At 49.2% G+C, this 19,762-nt stretch overlaps 1 protein-coding gene across 1 annotated transcript in view; it reads right to left on the bottom strand.

Moving 5' to 3' along the window:
- LOC137382909 (2'-5'-oligoadenylate synthase 3-like) overlaps window positions 1-19,762 on the bottom strand; it is a 70,412-nt gene that overhangs the window by 18,428 nt on the left and 32,222 nt on the right. The window contains exons 16-22 of the mRNA XM_068055485.1: window positions 18,976-19,151; window positions 17,124-17,374; window positions 14,859-14,991; window positions 13,747-14,197; window positions 7,153-7,279; window positions 6,126-6,241; window positions 5,472-5,721 (exon numbers count right to left, since the gene is read on the bottom strand). Of these exons, the coding sequence (XP_067911586.1) occupies window positions 5,472-5,721; window positions 6,126-6,241; window positions 7,153-7,279; window positions 13,747-14,197; window positions 14,859-14,991; window positions 17,124-17,374; window positions 18,976-19,151 (1,504 nt within the window). The remainder of the gene's footprint in view (window positions 1-5,471; window positions 5,722-6,125; window positions 6,242-7,152; window positions 7,280-13,746; window positions 14,198-14,858; window positions 14,992-17,123; window positions 17,375-18,975; window positions 19,152-19,762) is intronic.

Raw genomic sequence — 19,762 nt, forward strand, 5'->3', positions numbered from 1 at the left:
GTGTGCTCCCCCCCCCCACTGTCTCTGTGTGCTCCCCCCCATTGTCTCTGTGTGCTCCCCCCCCATTGTCTCTGTGTGCCCCCCCCCATTGTCTCTGTGTGCTCCCCCCCACTGTCTCTGTGTGCTCCCCCCCACTGTCTCTGTGTGCTCCCCCCCACTATTCTGTGTGCTCCCTCCCCCATTTCTGTGTGCTCCCTCCCCCATCTCTGTGTGCTCCCCCCCACTGTCTCTGTGTGCTCCCCCCCCCACTGCCTCTGTGCTCCCCCCCACTGTCTCTGTGTGCTCCCCCCCGCCACTGTCACTGTGTGCTCCCCCCCCCCCCCCACTGTCTCTGTGTGCTCCCTCCCAGTGTCTCTGTGTGCTCCCTCCCCCTGTCTCTGTGTGCTCCCCCCCACTGTCTCTGTGTGCTCCCCCCCACTGTCTCTGTGTGCTCCCCCCCACTATTCTGTGTGCTCCCTCCCCCATTTCTGTGTGCTCCCTCCCCCATCTCTGTGTGCTCCCTCCCCCATCTCTGTGTGCTCCCCCCCACTGTCTCTGTGTGCTCCCCCCACTGCCTCTGAGTGCTCCCCCCCCCACTGTCTCTGTGTGCTCTCCCCCCACTATCTCTGTGTGCTCCCCCCCCCACTGTCACTGTGTGCTCCACCCCCACTGTCTCTGTGTGCTCCTCCCCCCCACTGTCTCTGTTTGCTCCCCCCCTACTGTCTCTGTGTGCTCCCCCCCCCACTGTCTCTGTGTGCTCCCCCCCCGTCTCTGTGTGCTCCCTCTCCCGTCTCTGTGCGCTTCCTCCCCCGTCTCTGTGTGCTCCCCCCCGCTGTCTCTGTGTGTTCCCCCCCCCGCTGTCTCTGTGTGCTCCCTCCCCCTGTCTCTGTGTGCTCCCCCCCACTGTCTCCGTGTGCTCCCTCCCCTATCTCTGTGTGCTCCCTCCCCCTGTCTCTGTGTGCTCCCCCCCCACTGTCTCTGTGTGCTCCCCCCCCACTGTCTCTGTGTGCTCCCCCCCCCTCTGTCTCTGTGTACTCCCCCCCCACTGTCTCTGTGTGCTCCCCCCCCCCCCCACTGTCTCTGTGTGCTCCCTCCCAGTGTCTCTGTGTGCTCCCTCCCCCTGTCTCTGTGTGCTCCCCCCCACTGTCTCTGTGTGCTCCCCCCCACTGTCTCTGTGTGCTCCCCCCCACTATTCTGTGTGCTCCCTCCCCCATTTCTGTGTGCTCCCTCCCCCATCTCTGTGTGCTCCCTCCCCCATCTCTGTGTGCTCCCCCCCACTGTCTCTGTGTGCTCCCCCCACTGCCTCTGAGTGCTCCCCCCCCCACTGTCTCTGTGTGCTCTCCCCCCACTATCTCTGTGTGCTCCCCCCCCACTGTCACTGTGTGCTCCACCCCCACTGTCTCTGTGTGCTCCTCCCCCCCACTGTCTCTGTTTGCTCCCCCCCTACTGTCTCTGTGTGCTCCCCCCCCCACTGTCTCTGTGTGCTCCCCCCCCGTCTCTGTGTGCTCCCTCTCCCGTCTCTGTGCGCTTCCTCCCCCGTCTCTGTGTGCTCCCCCCCGCTGTCTCTGTGTGTTCCCCCCCCCGCTGTCTCTGTGTGCTCCCTCCCCCTGTCTCTGTGTGCTCCCCCCCACTGTCTCCGTGTGCTCCCTCCCCTATCTCTGTGTGCTCCCTCCCCCTGTCTCTGTGTGCTCCCCCCCCACTGTCTCTGTGTGCTCCCCCCCCACTGTCTCTGTGTGCTCCCCCCCCCTCTGTCTCTGTGTACTCCCCCCCCACTGTCTCTGTGTGCTCCCCCCCCCCCGTTTCTGTGTGCTCCCTCCCCCGTCTCTGTGCTCCCCCCCCGCTGTCTCTGTGTGCTCCCCCCCACTGTCCCTGTGTGCTCTCTCCCCCTGTCTCTGTGTGCTCCCTCCCCCTGTCTCTGTGTGCTCCCCCCCACTGTCCCTGTGTGCTCCCCCCCACTGTCTCTGTGTGCTCCCCCCCCCACTGTCTGTGTGCTCCCCCCCCACTGTCTCTGTGTGCTCCCCCCCACTGTTCTGTGTGCTCCCTCCCCCATCTCTGTGTGCTCCCTCCCCCATCTCTGTGTGCTCCCTCCCCCATCGTCTCTGTGTGCTCCCCCCCACTGTCTCTGTGTGCTTCCCCCCCACTGTCTCTGTGTGCTCCACCCCCACTGTCTCTGTGTGCTCCCCCCCACTGTCTCTGTGTGCCCCCCCCCCACTGTCTCTGTGTGCTCCCCCCCCCACTGTCTCTGTGTGCTCCCCCCCCCCACTGTCTCTGTGTGCTCCCTCCCCCATCTTTGTGTGCTCCCTCCCCCGTCTCTGTGTGCTCCCTCCCCCGTCTCGGTGTGCTCCCTCCCCCGTCTCTGTGTGCTCCCCCCCCCGCTGTCTCTGTGTGCTCCGCCCCCCCCCCCGCTGTCTCTGTGTGCTCCCTCCCCCATCTCTGTGTGCTCCCCCCCACTGTCTTTGTGCTCCCCCCCCACTGTCTCTGTGTGCTCCCCCCCACCGTCTCTCTGTGCTCCCCCCACCCCCCCCACCCCCGTCTCTGTGTGCTCCCCCCTCACTGTCTCGGTGTGCTCCCCTCCACTGTCTCTGTGTGCTCCCCCCCCCACTGTCTCTGTGTGCTCCCCCCCCCACTGTCTCTGTGTGCTCCCCCCCCCCACTGTCTCTGTGTGCTCCCTCCCCCGTCTCTGTGTGCTCCCCCCACCGTCTCTGTGTGCTCCACCCCCCGTCTCTGTGTGCTCCACCCCCCGTCTCTGTGTGCTCCACCCCCCCGTCTCTGTGTGCTCCCCCCCCCGTCTCTGTGTGCTCCCCCCCCCGTCTCTGTGTGCTCCCCCCACCGTCTCTGTGTGCTCCACCCCCCGTCTCTGTGTGCTCCACCCCCCGTCTCTGTGTGCTCCCCCCCCGTCTCTGTGTGCTCCCCCCCACCGTCTCTGTGTGCTCCCCCCCCCCCCACTGTCTCTGTGGTTCCCCCCCTGTCTCTGTGGTTTCCCCCCACTGCCTCTGCGCTCCCCCCCAACTGTCTGTGTGCTCCCCCCCAACTGTCTGTTCTCCCCCCCCACTGTCTCTGTGGTCCCCCCCACTGTCTCTGTGTGCTCCCCCCCACTGTCTCTGTGTGCTCCTCCCCTCACTGTCTCCGTGTGCTCCCCCCCAACTGTCTCTGTGCTCCCCCCCCCACTTTCTCTGTGTGCTCCCCCCCACTGTCTCTGTGTGCTCCTCCCCTCACTGTCTCTGTGTACTCCCCCCCCCCCCCACTGTCGCTGTGCTCCCCGCACTGTCTCTGTGCTCACCACACCCCCAACTATCTGTGTGCTCACTCCCCCATCTCTGTGCACACCCCCACTGTCACTGTCTCTGTGTGCTCATTTAATACGATCATGTCTGATTACCCACTTCAATACTTTTTTCCCACACTATCCCCATATCTCTTTCTGTCACTGGTATTTAGAAATCTGTCAATCTCTGCTTTAAACATACTCAATGACTGAGCTTCCACAGCTCTCTGGGGTAGAGAATTCCAAAGATTCACAACCCTCTGAATAAAGCCATTTCTCCTCTTCTCTCTCCTCAGTGGTTTCCCCCTTAGTTTGAAATTGTGACCCCTGATTCTAGACTCCCCAATCAGGGGAAACATCTTAGCTGCATCTACCCTGTGTATGCCTTTAAGTATTTTGTAGGTTTCCATGAGATCACCTTTAATTCTTTGAAACTGTAGAGAATACAGGCCCAATTTCCCCAATCTCTCTTCATTGGACTGTCCCGCCATCCCCTGGAACAAGTCTTGTGAGCCTTCGTTGCACTCTCTCTATGGCAATAATATCCTTCTAATCTCGTACCATTTAAGAAATACTCTGCACATCTATTTCTCCTACCAAAGTGGATAACCTCACATTTTTTCAAATTATATTCCATCTGCCGCATTCTTGCCCACTCACCAAGTCTGTCCAAATCCCCTTGAAGCCTTTTTGCATCTTGCTCACAACACACATTCCCACCTCGTTTTGTGTGATCCACGAACTTGGAAATATTACATTTGGTCCCCACATCCAAATCATTGATATATATTGTGAACAGTTGGGGCCTAAGCACTGATCCATGTGGTACTCCACTAGTCACAGCCTGCCAATGCAAGAATTACTCGTTTATTGCTACTCTCTGTTTTCTGTCTGTTAACCAATCATTAATCCATGCCAGTATATTATCTCCTATCCCATGTGCTTTAATTTTGCTAACTAACCTCCTGTGGGGGGACTTTATCAAAAGCCTCCTGAAAATCCAAGTATATCCACCGACTCGCCTCTTTCCATTCTGTTAGTAACATCCTCAAAAAACTGCAACAGATTCGTCAAACATGATTTCCCATTCATAAATCCATGTTGACTATGTCCAATCAGATCATTAGTATCCAAGTGTCCATTTATCACATGCTTTAGAATAGATTCTAGCATTTTCCCAATGACTGATGGAAGGTTAACAGGTCTGTAATTCCCTGTTTTCTCTTTCCCTACCTTCTTAAATAGTAGGGTGACATTTGCGACCTTCCAATCTGCAGGAACTGTTCCAGAATCTATAGAATTTTGGAAGATGATCAATGCATCCACTGTCTCCATAGCTACCTCTTTCAACACTCTGGGATGTAGAATATCAGGTCCTGGGGACTTATCATCCTTCAGCCCCATTAATTTCTCCAATACAACTTTCTTACTAATACTAATTTCCTTCAATTCCTCATTCTCCCTAATCCCTCGGATCTCTAATTCTGGGAGATTTCTTGTATCTTCCTCAGTGAAGACAGACACAAAGTAATCATCTAGCTTCTCTGCCATTTCTCTATTCCTCATTATACATTCTCCTGACTCTGCCTGTAATGGCTGAGCTGCTGCCATTCCCGCCGCTGTGAAAATGGGCTAGGCGGCAGGTCAGGGTCAGGGGGCCCTCCCAACTTGGTCCCCAGCATTTTACCAGCAGCATCCCCCCACCACCCCCCCTGCCGCCCACCATGGCTCCTACCCTGCCACTTGGGAGCTGATAATATCCAGGCCACCAGTTTACTCTGGAGTGCAAAGGTTGTGAAGACATTGTGCAGATTTTAATGAAACTTCAATAAAAAGGAATAAATCCTACAAAGAAACATACAGACAGTGAAACTAGTAACAAAAGAATGGACATTAGCATGAAACATATACAAACCAATCAAATCAAAGCTGGGTACAAATTCCACCCTCATAAATGGGAAAAAATAGTCACTAAATGTAGATTTAGGGATCATATAGTCATAGGCTGGGATTTTCCACCACCCACTATGTGGGGGGGGGTGCGAGGGGGGTGCGGAGTAGCAGCAGCTCATGGTGGCAGCCTCCCAGCGGCTTCCGGTGGGGGAGGGGGGGGCCTTGGTTTCCAGAGACTCCATGACTCAAGGAGGGCGCCCCTGGCAGCAATGGTCACCCCCGCAGACCTGATGCCACTACTGGAGGGGTTACCCCTCCAATCACAGGGGCCTACCTTCCTGGCCCCGGCACAGCAACAGATTTCTTACCATCTCCTTGAGGGGGCCTGAAAATGGAGGTTCCCTCTTGTTCTCCTTGCGGTCTCAGCAGAGGCCACCTGTCTTGGTGGTGATGCCCTCTGATTGGGCCAGCAGCGTGGACAGCCAGACCATCGTCCTTAATTGGATGGCGGGCCGGGCGGCAGCCTCTTACTTGGCCGCTGCCGGGAAGATTGCCACTGCAGTTCTGCTTGAGACCTGCATATGCTTCCAATGTCAGGACTCACCTCGTGCTGGGAAAATCCCAGCCAAAGAGTCATTACGGCACTGAAGGAGGCCATTCGGCCTATCAGGTCTATGCTAGCACTCTGTAGAACAAGCCAGTCAGTCCTATTCCCCCTCTCTTTCCCTGTTGCCCTGCAAGTTTATTTCCATCAAGTGCCCATCCAATTTCCTTTTGAAATCGTTCATTGTCTTTGCTTCCACCACTGTTGTAGGCACCTGAACAAGCGGTAAGGAACTTGCCAATCTTGCGACAATCACAGAGGAATCTCACTCCTCTCCGTCATCAGCAAAATCTTCGCCAGAATCCTTATGAACCATTTAATGTAACATCTCGACCGGGATCTGCTGCTGGAGAGTCAGTGCTATTTCCGAACAGGTCGAGGTACCACTGATATGGTGTTTGCAGTTAGACAGCTCCAGGAGAAATGCCAAGAACAGAACACGGACCTCTACACCACGTTTGTTGACCTGACCAAGGCCTCTGACAGTCAATCGTGAGGGCCTTTTGGAAGATAATGGAGAAATTCGGCTGCCCTGAAAAATTCATTACCATGGTTCGACAATTCCATGATGGTATGCTCGTGCATGTCCTGGATAATAGTGAGTCTTCTGGCCCATTCCCAGTTACTAATGGAGTTAAACAGGGCTGCATGCTAGCACCAACCCTCTTCATGTTTTTCTCTGCTATGTTCTGTAATGCCTTCCATGATGGTGATCCTGGCATTGAAATCAGATATCGCATGGACGGGAAGCTGCACAATATGAGATGCCTCTGGGCAAAATCCAAGGTCTCCTAGGGCATATTTTGTGATTTTCCTGTTTGCTGGTGACTGCATTATTTGCTGGTTCAGGGCTGGTAATGCAGTGTAACATGGACTTGTTCTCCAATGCGTGCAACAACTTCGGCTTTATGAACTGCACAAAGAAAACTGAAGTAATATACCAGCCTGCTCTAGGGAAGCCCTATCTCAAGCCCAAGGTTTCAGTCCATGGCCAGAACCTGTCAGCAGCGGTACGTTCACCTATCTCGGCAGCACGCACTCTTGAACTGTCTGTATTGATGGCGATACACCTGCAAGAATTGCCAAAGCAAGTGTAGCCTTCGGCAGACTTCAAACATCAGTCTGAGAATGAAGAGGAGTAAGTCTGCCAACCAAAGTGAAAGCCTATAGAGCAATAGTCCTGCCCACCCTGCTCTACGTGTGTGAGACTTGGACTGTATACCAGCGTCATGCCAAGAAGTTCAACCACTTTCATGAGCTGCCTTCGGAAACTTCTAAAGGTCAGATGGCAGAACAAAATAGCAAACAGAGGTGCTCACCCAAGCTGGCATGCCAAGCGTCCACACCATATTGAGACAGTCAGAACTGAGTTGGGCTGGTCATGTAGCCAGAATGCCTGACACTCACTTACCAAAGCAAATCTTCAATGGAGAGCTTGAGTCTAGGGTGCGCTCTCATGGCAGTCAAAGGAAGCACTACAGGGACACTGTAGGCTTCTGTTAGGAGTCCTGGGGGAAGCTCACCCAGGACTGCTGCAACTGGCACAACCAAATAAAAAAGGGTGCAGCCTCCTTCGAAAGCGAGCGCATATCAGAGGCAGAGAGAAAACCCAAGGAGAGGAAATCCTGAGCTAGCAGCTCATCAGTCACCTGTGGTTTCCTGCCCTATTTGCAGCAGAACCTTCTGGGCACTAATCAGCCTTGGAAGTCACCTATGTACCCACCAGAACCTACCAAACCTCCCAGATGATGGACATGGTCATCTTCACCTTGAAGGATGAGCAATAACAACAAGGCCGTGAGTTCCAGGTCATTACCACCCACAGTGTAAGAAAGTTCATCCTCACATTCCCCTGTATCTCTTGTGCAAAAGGTCAGACACAAGGGACACTAAATCAATGTATGTAATCCAATTGCTTCTATCTTTACTTTGCCATTTTTTATGCTTCCTTTTATGCCTCATTCTCACATCATTTCCAACTATTCACACACTTTCAGTGGTGCAGTGGTTAGCACTGCAGCCTCACAGCTCCAGTGATCCAGGTTCAGTTCTGGGTACTGCCTGTGCAGAGTTTGCAAGTTCTCCCTGTGACTGTGTGGGTTTCCACTGGGTGCTCTGATTTCCTCCCACAGCCAAAGACTTGCAGGTTGATAGGTAAATTGGCCATTGTAAATTGCTCCTAGTGTAGGTAGGTGGTAGGAGAATTGTGGAGATGTGGTAGGGAGTATGGGATTAATGTAGTATTAGTATAAACGGGTGGTTGATGTCAGCACAGACTTGGTGGGCCAAAGGGCCTATTTCAGTGCTGTATCTCTCTATGACTTTCCACATCTCTATGTCTTTTTTTTATATCTCTCATTATGCTTTCTATTGTCTCATCCTAATATCAGTTCTGCCATTTAGCTATCTCCTGTTTGTCTCGTAAGCAGTTTCCAGATTATTCTATCTCATTCTCTGTGAGTGTTTTCCCTCCCTGTTCCCACACTCTGTTCCTTTTCAAAAGCTGCTCTTGGTCATAGCTTCCAATTTTCACCAAAGGTCTGAAAGCTAAATGAACATTTGTCTGATCTCTCCACAGATGCTGCCTTACCCATTGAGTGTTTGCAGTGTTCTCTGTAATTTTTCAGATTTCCAGCATCTGCAGTATTTTGCTTTTTGTTTGTCGGTTAGAGACGTGAGGAGGATTGGCTGACAGGTGAAATCCTTTACTTGAAATCCAGGGCGGGTATGGCAGGATTTTCCCAGACATGGCAACAGTCTAACAGTAAAAAGATAGTTATTCACTAAATATTATCTGGAGATCCAGAGACAAATCTTACCCTTGAATGAGTTATGGCACCGACTGACAGACTCACGATTATTAACCATCTTTATTGTGCAGCATTAGATAGTTCATCGATTGTGATATTCTGTAAACAGATTCAACAGTAACTTTCAAAAGGGAATTGGATATACATTTGAAAAGGAGAAATTTGCAGGGCAATAGGAATAATTGGATAATTCTTTCAACAGGCCAGCACAGACTTGATGGTCTGAGTGACCTCTTTCTGTGCTGTTTGATTCTCTAATGCTATGATTATTGTAATATATACAATTTACTTGGCAAATAATCTACTCACTGTATCTTAATATATAAACAAACTTGTAAAACATTCAAAGCAGTTAGTTAGTTAGAGATACAGCACTGAAACAGGCCCTTCGGCCCACCGAGTCTGTGCCGACCATTAACCACCCATTTATACTAATCCTACACTAATCCCATATTCCTACCACCTGTCTCTATATTTCCCTACCACCTATCTATACTAGGGGCAATTTATAATGGCCAATTCACCTATCAACCTGCAAGTCTTTTGGCATGTGGGAGGAAACCGGAGCACCCGGAGGAAACCCACGCAGACACAGGGAGAACTTGCAAACTCCACACAGGTAGTACCCAGAATTGAACCCGGGTCGCTGGAGCTGTGAGGCTGCGGTGCTAACCACTGCGCCACTGTGCTGCCCCAGTTGTTACAAACAGGCAGTTATTTTTTTTCTCTCTGAACAAATTTCCCTGTTTTTTCAACCACCTGCCCATAATATTTTTCCCTCCCTTAAACCCAGATAATAAATGATCGCAACAACACGGTTGTTAACGTTAAATCAAAGAATTAGGGTTTGTTTACACACTCTTAAACTCGGGAAGGGGTTTAACTTCACCACGCACGCTTACAAACATTCAGGGAAAGGTTAAAGGCATAAAAAGGCAAGGACATTTACTAAATAGAACTATAAACAACATGAATCTCAGTTAAATTATCGGAAAGAGTCCAAAAATTGAAGATCACTGATTGGACATGCTAAATTGGGGAGGAGTTGTTAGAAATATCTCTTCTCTTACAAATTTCTTCTTCTTTACACTCTCAAAGGTAAATCAAGGCAGCTTGATTTGGCTAAAGTCAACTTTTTCTTACATTGAGAGGAAGCTAGCAGAAAGCATGGTTCTTGTTATTTTTGCTGATTGTGGGCTGAATTATATGCCCCCCCACCCCCACAACCAGCAGGATGGTGGCGGGGGGGTGGGGGAGTTGATGGCGTAAAATGAAGTGGGAGGCTCCGGGGGCCCTTCCCAACCCACTGCCGCCTCTGCTGTCATGTTATGCAGGGCGGCGACGGGGAAAAATGGCCTGCCCGCCCCGGCCAATCAAGGTCCTTAAGTAGCCACTTAACGGCCTTCCCCTGCCTCTACGCAGATTTTACACGTGGCAAGCGGGTGTCCTAGACTCGAGAAAAGCCACCTGACAAAAGCAGGCAACTTTCTGACGGCCTGGGACGGGGTGGGGCCTCCTGATCAGGTACCCTCTGCCCAATGGAGGGCTGCCCCCACTGCGCCAACCACTCCCAACATGCCCCCATCCCCCAGTTGACCACTCTTGCCTTGCTGGGGCCTGAGCGATCACCCCCAGCGAGGTAACAAAAACTTACCTTAGGTCCGGGGCTCCCCGACATCATCTTCTGTCAACTAGGCTGCAGGCCCAGTAGTGGCCACTGCCCCCAGTGGCACAGCTGGCACAGAGAGCTGCCAGCCCGCTGATTGGCTGGCTGCTCCATTAGGCGGGACTTCCTACCTCAAGCAGGTGCAAAATACGGGTCAGATCCCCAGACCGGGTGGAAGTGGTTCGCCACCGACTTTTCAGTTGGCAGCCAGCTCCCATCCACCAAGGGTAAAATCCCAGCCTGTGACTTTAATTTTCTTCGCTGTTTGCAGTCTGGGTCTTCTTTAATTTTTCTTACTTTCTGCAGACTGTGTCTTAGAGAGAGGTGTGCAGGTTCAGGCAGCTAGACTACACTGCCCCAAAGGTAACTGTGTATTGGAAACAGGCTGTACCCTCAAACTGTTAAAATTTCCAGTCCAGGCAAGTTGGATAGGGGTTTCCTGGGTCCTAAAACTAGACCCTATTCAAGTTGCTTTCCCACCTGACCTCTCTCCTCCATTTTGACATTCGGAACATAGAAGTAAAAACTTAAACATGATGTATAAAATGGTGGTTGACATTAATACTCAGATGCACAAAACATAATTTACAGGGAGTTCTCATCTATTCGTGACACAGTTAATGACAGTAAATGAAACATGTTCTACAAGTTCTTTACACAGAGGGTGGTGAGTGCCTGGAACTTGCTGCCGGGGGAGGTGGTGGAAGCAGGGATGATAGCGACGTTTAAGAGGCATCTTGACAAATATATGAATAGGATGGGAATAGAGGGATACGTTCCCCGGAAGTGCAGAAGGATTTAGTTTAGCCAGGCATCAAGATCGGCGGAGGCTTGGAGGGCCGAATGGCCTGTTCCTGTGCTGTACTGTTCTTTGTTCTTTGAATGAGCAAAATTAGTTTAATAATCTATCGTATTTGAAAGGAGCTTTATTTATTCACAGCTGCAGTTGGCACCAGAATTGCTGCCAATACAAAACAAAATAAATGTAAATGATCTTTATTCGGTTAACTAACATTCTTCAATTACTAATGGTTTAACATACATGTTTCAGAATGCACAGGATCACCTCCATTTAAAAAAACTTTTTTTTATTCATTCATGGGATGTGGGTGTCACTGGCCAGGCCAGCATTTATTGCCCATCCCTAATTGCCCTTGAGAAGATGGTGGTGAGCTGCCTTCTTGAACCGTTGCAGTCCATGTGGGGGAGGTACACTGACAGTGCTGTTAGGAAGGGAGTTCCAGGATTTTGACGCAGCGAAAGTGAAGGAACGGCGACATAGTTCCAAGTCAGGATGGTGTGTGACTTGGAGGGGAACTTGCAGGTGGTGGTGTTCCCATGCATTTGCTGCCTTTGTCCTTCTAGTTGGTAGAGGTCGCGGGTTTGGAAGGGGCTGTCTAAGGAGCCTCGGTGCATTGCTGCAGTGCATCTTGTAGACGGTACACACTGCTGCCACTGTGCGTCGGTGGTGGAGGGAGTGAATGTTTGTAGATGGGGTGCCAATCAAGTGGGCTGCTTTGTCCTGGATGGTGTCGAGCTTCTTGAGTGTTGTTGGAGCTGCACCCATCCAGGCAAATGGAGAGTTTTCCATCACACTCCTGACTTGTGCCTTGTAGATGGTGGACAGGCTTTGGGGTGTCAGGAGGTGAGTTACAGGGTGCAGGATTCCTAGCCTCTGACCTGCTCTTGTAGCCACTGTATTTATATGGCTACTCCAGTCAGTTTCTGTCCATGGTAGCTCCTAGGATGTTGATAGTGGGGGATTCAACGATGGTAATGCCATTGAATGTCAAGGGGAAATGGTTAGATTCTCTCTTGTTGGAGGTGGTCATTGCCTGGCACTTGTGTGGCGTGAAGGTTACTTGCCACTTCTCAGCCCAAGCCTGGATATTGTCTAAGTCTTGCTGCATTTCTACACGGACCCCTTCAGTATCTGAAGTGTCACGAATGGTGCTGAACATTGTGCAATCATCAGTGAACATCCCCACTTCTGACCTTATGATTGAAGGAAGGTCATTGATGAAGCAGCTGAAAATGGTTGGGCCGAGGACACTACCCCGAGGAGCTCCTGCAGTGATGTCCTGGAGCTCAGATGATTGATGTCCAACAACCATCTTCCTTTGCGCTAGGTATGACTCCAACCAGCGGAGGGTTTTCCCCCTGATTCCCATTGACCTCAGTTTTGCTAGGGCTCCTTGATGCCATACTCGGTCAAATGCTGCCTTAATGTCAAGGGCAGTCACTCTTATCTCACCTCTTGAGTTCAGCTCTTTTGACCATGTTTGAACCAAGGCTCGAATGAGGTCAGGAGCTGAGTGGCCCTGGCAGAACCCAAACTGAGCGTCACTGAGCAGGTTATTGCAAAGAAAGTGCTGCTTGATGGCACTGTTGATGACACCTTCCATCACTTTACTGATGATTGAGAGTGGGCTGATGGGGCTGGGTTAGACTTGTCCTGCTTTTTGTGTACAGGACATACCTGGGCAATTTTCCACTTTGCAGGGTAGATGCCAGTGTTGTAGCTGTACTGGAACAGCTTGGCTAGGGGTGTGGCAAGTTCTGGAGCACAGGTCTTCAGTACTATTGCTGGAATATTGTCAGGGCCAATAGCCTTTGCAGTATCCAGTGCCTTCAGTCGTTTCTTGACATCGAATTGGCTGAAGCCTGGCATCTGTGATGCTGGGGACATCAGGAGGAGGCCAAGATGGATCATCAACTCGACATTTCCGGCTGAAGATTGTTGCAAATGCTTAAGCCTTATCTTTCGCACTGATGTGCTGGGATCCCCCATCATTGAGGATGGGGATATTTGTGGAGCCACCTCCTCCAGTTAGTTGTATAATTGTCCACCACCATTCATGGCTGAATGTGGCAGGACTGCAGAGCTTAGATCTGATCCATTGGTTATGGGATCGCTTAGCTCTGCCTATCGCATGCTGCTTAAGTAGTTTGGCACGCAGATAATCCTGTTTTGTAGTTTCACCAGGTTGACATCTCATTTTGAGATGTGCCTGGTGCTGCTCCTGGCATGCCCTCCTGCACTCTTCATTAAACCAGGGTTGGTCTCCTGGCTTGATAGTAATGGTAGAGTGGGGGATATGCTGGGCCATGAGGTTACAGTTTGTGGTTGAGTACAATTCTGCAGCAGCTGATGGCCCACAGCGCCTCATGGATGCCTAGTATTGCATTGCTAGATCTGTTCGAAATCTATCCCATTTAGCATGGTGGTAATGCCAATCAACACGAAGGAGGGTATCCTCAATGTGAAGGCGGGACTTCGTCTCCACAACGACTGTGCGGTAGGCACTCCGACCAATACTGTCATGGATAGTATTTTAAGCCTTCCTTATGTTTTATCTCATTCTGCACATGAATTCTAATTAAATCGTAAGCATTTTCAGATACAGGCTGATCAGTGGCAATGATTAATATGCAGTGTATATAGTTGGAACTAATTCTAATTCAATCCAGTTGCAACAATGCAATATCAAAACTCAATTTAAAGTTATTAGTATTGCTATTAATTTTCAAATCTCCCTGCCACCACGGAGACGCAGGTTGATGTTGATGAGAGAATGGTGCTTAATTTCATAATATTCCAGTGTGTATCTGTCTTCTAGTGGCCTCGACTGAAAGGTCAGGTAGTACTGGTGTGACGAAATGTGCTCCAGGGATTCAATTTTATTTTTCAGACTCAAAACTGTGTCAGTTGGCAACACTTCAATTTTATGCTTACGTCCCTCTGCATTCTTAACGGATATCTCGATGAATAAGTGGAGTGTTGCATCAAAGAATATTCCAGACTCCAGCAAGGATTTGTTGTCAATGAGCATGGTTTCATTAAACCTCAGGCGTTGCTTGTGAGCTGGAATGTTCTGGTCTTGCTGGATTCGTTCCTTGATCATTGAGATCTTGTTGTCAATGTTGACATTCAGGCGAAATGACAAACCGCCCAGGCCGATGACAAAACCCTTCACTGGCTAAGACGAGAACAAAACATGACATTAAAAATATCTTTTTTTATTTTGGGGGGGCAGCAAAAGACAGTCAGTGATGTTCTTTTTTCATAAGTTTTTCAATAATTATATTTCCCTAATTTTCTTGCTGTCTCTCCTGATTGATTCTTGCTGGGGTGATAACCAGACTCCAGTACCTCACAGAAATGGCCACTGTTCTTGTATAAGCTTAGACAGTAAGTGTTGTTCACCATTCAACAAAGTCTGATCCTGTACTTAACTGATGATCACACATGTACAATATATGGTCAGTGGGAATCTCAGCTGCTTCTTTCCCCACCTCCCATGCAGGGGTGCTGAGGCCAATTGTAGCAGTCCCACAGTCACCCAGCTGACACCAGCTAATTCAATACGGACTGAGGATTGAAGCTGCGGAGTTTCTGACTTTCCATATGCCTTTAATACTTGACAGCTGGGCTATGATTACCAGCCCAAATGAAAAGAATGAAATATCCAATTAAGGATTGAGGTAAGTGATGAGAACAATGGCCTTTCACCTCAGTGATCTGAATTCCGATCTATTCTCGACAGAAGCAACTCTGGGATCTAACAACACAATCTACGGAATTTCTACTATAGACATTGCCTTGTATCAAAACGTTATCATTTATTAAAACTGTTTTACCTGGACATCCCATTCTCGGACTCCAGAGACACATAGCATGTTCATGCATTTCACGGCCTCATTTACCATCACGTCCCATCCAGTAGATGAAGCAACATTTCCAGTTGGATCAGCTGGGTCAAGAATAATTGGCCTGAAAAATAAAAAGGCCAGAGTTTGCTGGAAACTGATGGTGAGTTTAATGATACTCTCTGTTATTAGTGTGGAAATCATCCAGCAATTCTGTTGCAAGGAAGCGATACCCATGAGTTGCCCATTGCTATAAACTGCTGGTCGATTTGAGCTGCTCTGTCAATAGCTTCACTGTCAACCTCCTTGTGCAGTTCAAGAAATTGCTGCATTTGTGTATTATTTAGGAATTAACCTCATGCAGAAAGTCAGTGTTCCAACACAGCCACCTGCCTGCCCTGCCTCCAGACTGCACAAAACAAGGTGATGTTGGCTGTGTCAAGCTGGGGAATGTTGCCCAGAATCTCACTAAGGGGCCTACTCAGAAAAAAGTAAATTCTGCCTTCATTCCTCTTCTGCTCATCAGGAAACTGGCACACCATTTCTCACTCAGTTTATTGATCTTCCAACTGGGTCCCTTTGAGGCCAAGGATACATGAAATTACAGCCTAGAGAGTTCTTACCCTCAGCCTCAGCTTTGTCAGTGGCCTTGTGTGGGCCAGGAAGGGGCTCCAGTCCCTAATTCTGGAACCATTTAAGAACCAATAGACACTACAGAGAAGGGTCTTTCTGGATGGGTGATTTAAGATGGATCGTTCGGCCTTCCTGATCCGTAATTCTATTGTGATATTGTAAATTGCAGCAATTTGCATTTATATAGCACTTTTAATTTCATAAACATTCCCAGACATTTCAGACAGAAGAAACAGATGCTGAGCAGGAATAGAATCCGAGGATCTGACCAAAGGTTTTCAGGAGGTTATTGAAAGTGGGAGAATTTGTAGTGAGGTGAAGAAATTTCTGGAGAGTTCCATAAAGTGGGACCAAAATGGCTGCAAGCTTTGCTACTGATGGCAAATAAGAGGAGGTTCAGGGGGAATGAGCTGGAACAATGGCTGGAGGAGGTTGCAGATCAAGTGTAGGATGAAGAGATGAGTTGGTAATGAGATTTGTAAATAAGGGTAAAGATTTTAAGACCTTAAAAATTAGTTGAGGAAGGAGCTACAGCAGAATATTTGGTGGGAGTTAAACACGGGCCGGAATTTTACATTGGGTGGGAGGCCCTGCCCACTGGCTGAAAAGTCGATGATGAGTGTGCCTCCGCTGGGCCTGGGAGCCAGGCTGGGATTTTACAATCCCCAGGTCCTAAACTGGTCTTGAGTGGGATTTCCACCTCCTTGAGGCAAGAAGTCCCACCTAATGGAGCTGCCGGCCAATCAGTGGGCCGGCAGCTCTTAGTCCCAACAGCACCACCAGGAGCAGTGGCCACTGCTGGGACTACACCCTGCCATTGGAGGCAAAAGGAAGGATGGCCCTGGAACTCAGGTTAAGTGTTTAGGACCTTGCCGGGGACAATTGCCTGGGCCCTGGCGAGGCACGTTAGTTGGGTGGAGGTGGAGGGAGGAGAGTGTTGTGCATTGGGGGTGGTTGGAGCTTCTGGGTAGCCCTCTGAGGGGCATAGGGTGCCCAATTAGGAGAGCCCACCCCCAGCCTGCAAGAAGGCCACGTTGTTTAACCAGGCAGGGTTCTTGGGGCATTTGCCATCTGGCCACCTGGGGTAAAATATCCGTGGTGGCGGGAGGGGGCCCTTAAGTGGCAGTTAATTGGCCATGTAAGGGCCTTGATTGGCCTGGGGTGGGCTGGCCGTATCTCGCCTCTGCCGCCCTGTGTAAAATTGCCGTGGGGGCAACCCCCCCACCTCCCACTCAATTTTACACCCCCTCCACCGCACACCTCCCCCCCCACCCACCCCCCACCACCAGCCTGCTCAATGTGGGGGCATAAAATTCCAGCCACAATCTTGCATTACAATGGAGCATTGTCAGGACTGCTGCCTCTTAGGCACATTTTCATACTTGAACTGTGTGTCAGGTTGACTCTCACTGCTAATATTGAGCTGCACATCCATCACATTCAAATAACGCAGCCAACATGTCACTTATTTGTCACCCATGATGCCAAAGTTAAGGACAAATATTAACGATCAAGTGAACTGGACCCCAAATATTTCTTGAATCGGCCCCGTTACTTGGGAGCTGTTCAAAGAAGTGAAGCAGCTCTAATTGGTATAGTTTTAAACAGGGTTGAAGATTTTACCTGTTGCCACTCAGTTTCTTTATTAGAAAGTCTGCAACGACTCTATTATTGACATCGTACTCCTTGGTCCAGTAGATGCACAGCTCCTGATATCTGCAGATCAGTTTCAGGACTGTTCGGAAACCATCAGCCATGACAAATCTTTCCTGTCCACTTCCTTGCTCCCAGGCATAAATAGTCAGCAGCTCCACTGCATACTTAGCAGGCAGGCGTGCTCCAGCTTTCAGCTCAAATTTCCGTGGCTTCACATACTAGGGTAAATGGTTGACAAATATAAAGACAGAAATGTGATATTTCAAGTATTCACTCCTCCTCCCATCCTGTATTTTGGTTTCCATACTGTGATATTTTATTATTCTAACCGGACCAAACAACTTCCCTGATAGTGCCAGCTGGGGCTATACCCAGCCCAATACTGCTGTATAAGCATTCGCTAAGAAGTCCACCACATCTGCCCAGAATGGCCCTCATTCCAACTCTTTCTCGTTCCATTGGATGAACTGCCTAATCTCTGCACAAAGATAAGGCTGAGAAGACAAACTCTCCATGTGGAAACTGTAGACATGAACCTATAGAATAGTGGGTTGGAGAGTCAGGAGTCAAAAGAAAGGAAGTTCTTGGAATTAGACTGAACTGAAATTGGGCCTCGGGCATTATCAGCAAATTGCTGGGAATCTGCGGATGCCAATCAGATACAAAACAGCAGCTCATAGGCTCCAGGAGACCAAAGTTGGGCCAGCTGCCTCTCCAGGAACGGCCATCAGATAGTGAGAGGGTGGGGAGGTAGGTGATGGTGGGCCGGCAGCAGTCTTCAGGAATGCTGTGGAACTGGGAGAAGTTCTAGGAAGTGCCTCTTGGCTCCACATAAAGACAAGTATAAAAAATGTACTTACATTGAGGCCACTTGTCGACGCAAAAATCTGAAGGGGAACAGATCCGATGCGTACGTCACGTCCTTAAAGAGCCATTAGGCCCCTCATTAATATAGTCAAGGAGCCGAGCGCCTGTTTTGAACAGCTGCCCAGGATACTGTAAATTGTTTGAGGCCATTATAGCATTGGACATATTTCAGGCACCTTTGGTGTTGATTTTTGTGCCTATTTCCACTGGAAAAATAGCACAAGTATCAATTTCTAACCCATTGTTTTTCAATTGATCCCTCAGTTATGAACTAACTTTTGTTTGATTCTCTTTTGCTGTGAATTCTAGAGTTACTTGGCAATGGAAGATTGGATGGAGCCTTTGGTTGTAAATTGAAGGATACTGATGAAAAATGGAGAAGGTCACTCGAAGACACACTGTTCAGGGACTGGGTGAAAAGTAAAAGATTTCAGGGTAAAAACCCTGATCCTCACTCCAAATGGGAAGCCATGGTCGAAGGATTGAGGCTCCATTTCTGACCATGTTTCTCAGTCCACAAAATATGGGATCAGGGCATTTGCTCTTTAATTGCTTTGAGAATCAAGATCTGGTATAACATGTGTTCAACCTAAACCAGAAGATGTACAGGAGTTCTCCCCTTCTTCCAAATTATTTTCAACAGAGGAGAAGCAAGAATCTTTATTTATTCAAATACTGACACTGACTTTCTATGGGTTTGTCAACCTCCAGTTGTAATTTCAGTGGAGACTGGTGGAACTCCCAGAGAAACAGCACAAATGGACATTTCTCCAAAAGGTTTGGCTATCTCCCACCATGCAATCATTCCAGGTTTTCATCTGCAGTGTTTGTCAATGGAGTAGCTACTGGTGGAAGTCGAGACACAGAAGGAAGCAATCTTTTTATTTTTGGTGCAACAATCCTCCCAAATCCTCCAAGCATTAAACAACTTCCATGTTCCCCAATCACTCACCTGTTTGTACCAATATTTTAGCAGGCGAATCAAGTCTTTAAGTTTTGAAGGACGTTGCTTCACAAATTTTCTCTGAAGCTCAGTAAAACAGGCCGAAAATTCCCCATTTACATCTTCATTTTCATTTACAAAATTGATCAGCTCGAGATGGGCTACACTTGCATTGTCCTGTCCCACTGCAAGATATTAAATGATTAATGAACATCTTCCTGCACTTGCAAGTGTATCAGAAGACAGGTACTCAACAAAAGCAATCCAATTAGATCATTACTCTAATAGACCATTTATATCTGCTTTTTAGTGGATGCTTCCTAATTTATTTAATCTCATGAAAGCTTCTCACATTCCCAAAGGTGCCCACAATTAGGTGTCTATAGATAGAGCCATAGAGTCATTTACGGCGTAGAAGAAGGCCATTCTCATCCCATCCCACAGTAAGAGGATTGATACTTGACCTGGTCCAAAGTATCTGCAGAGCAAGAAGGTCCCAGGTTTTAGTCCTTATCTCAGCCAGGGTAGCAGTGGATAACTACAAGTGATCTCAGTGTCCCTGGTTTGGGAAGTGATATAAAATATAGTCAAATATAGTAGTTTTTTGATACCTGATCACTACCCAGTGACCCCTTCTGGAAAGTGTACTACGTGTGGCCATCAGATACCAACATAGGAATTCGGAGCAGGAGTTGGCCACTCGGCACTTTGAGCCTGCTCCGCCATTCAGTAAGTTCCTGGCTGAACTGACTACTCCATATTTCCACCTACTCCTGATAACCTTCCATCCCCTTGC

This window comes from Heterodontus francisci, chromosome 23 (assembly GCF_036365525.1).
Source record: "Heterodontus francisci isolate sHetFra1 chromosome 23, sHetFra1.hap1, whole genome shotgun sequence".
Taxonomy (NCBI): Eukaryota; Metazoa; Chordata; class Chondrichthyes; order Heterodontiformes; family Heterodontidae; genus Heterodontus; species Heterodontus francisci.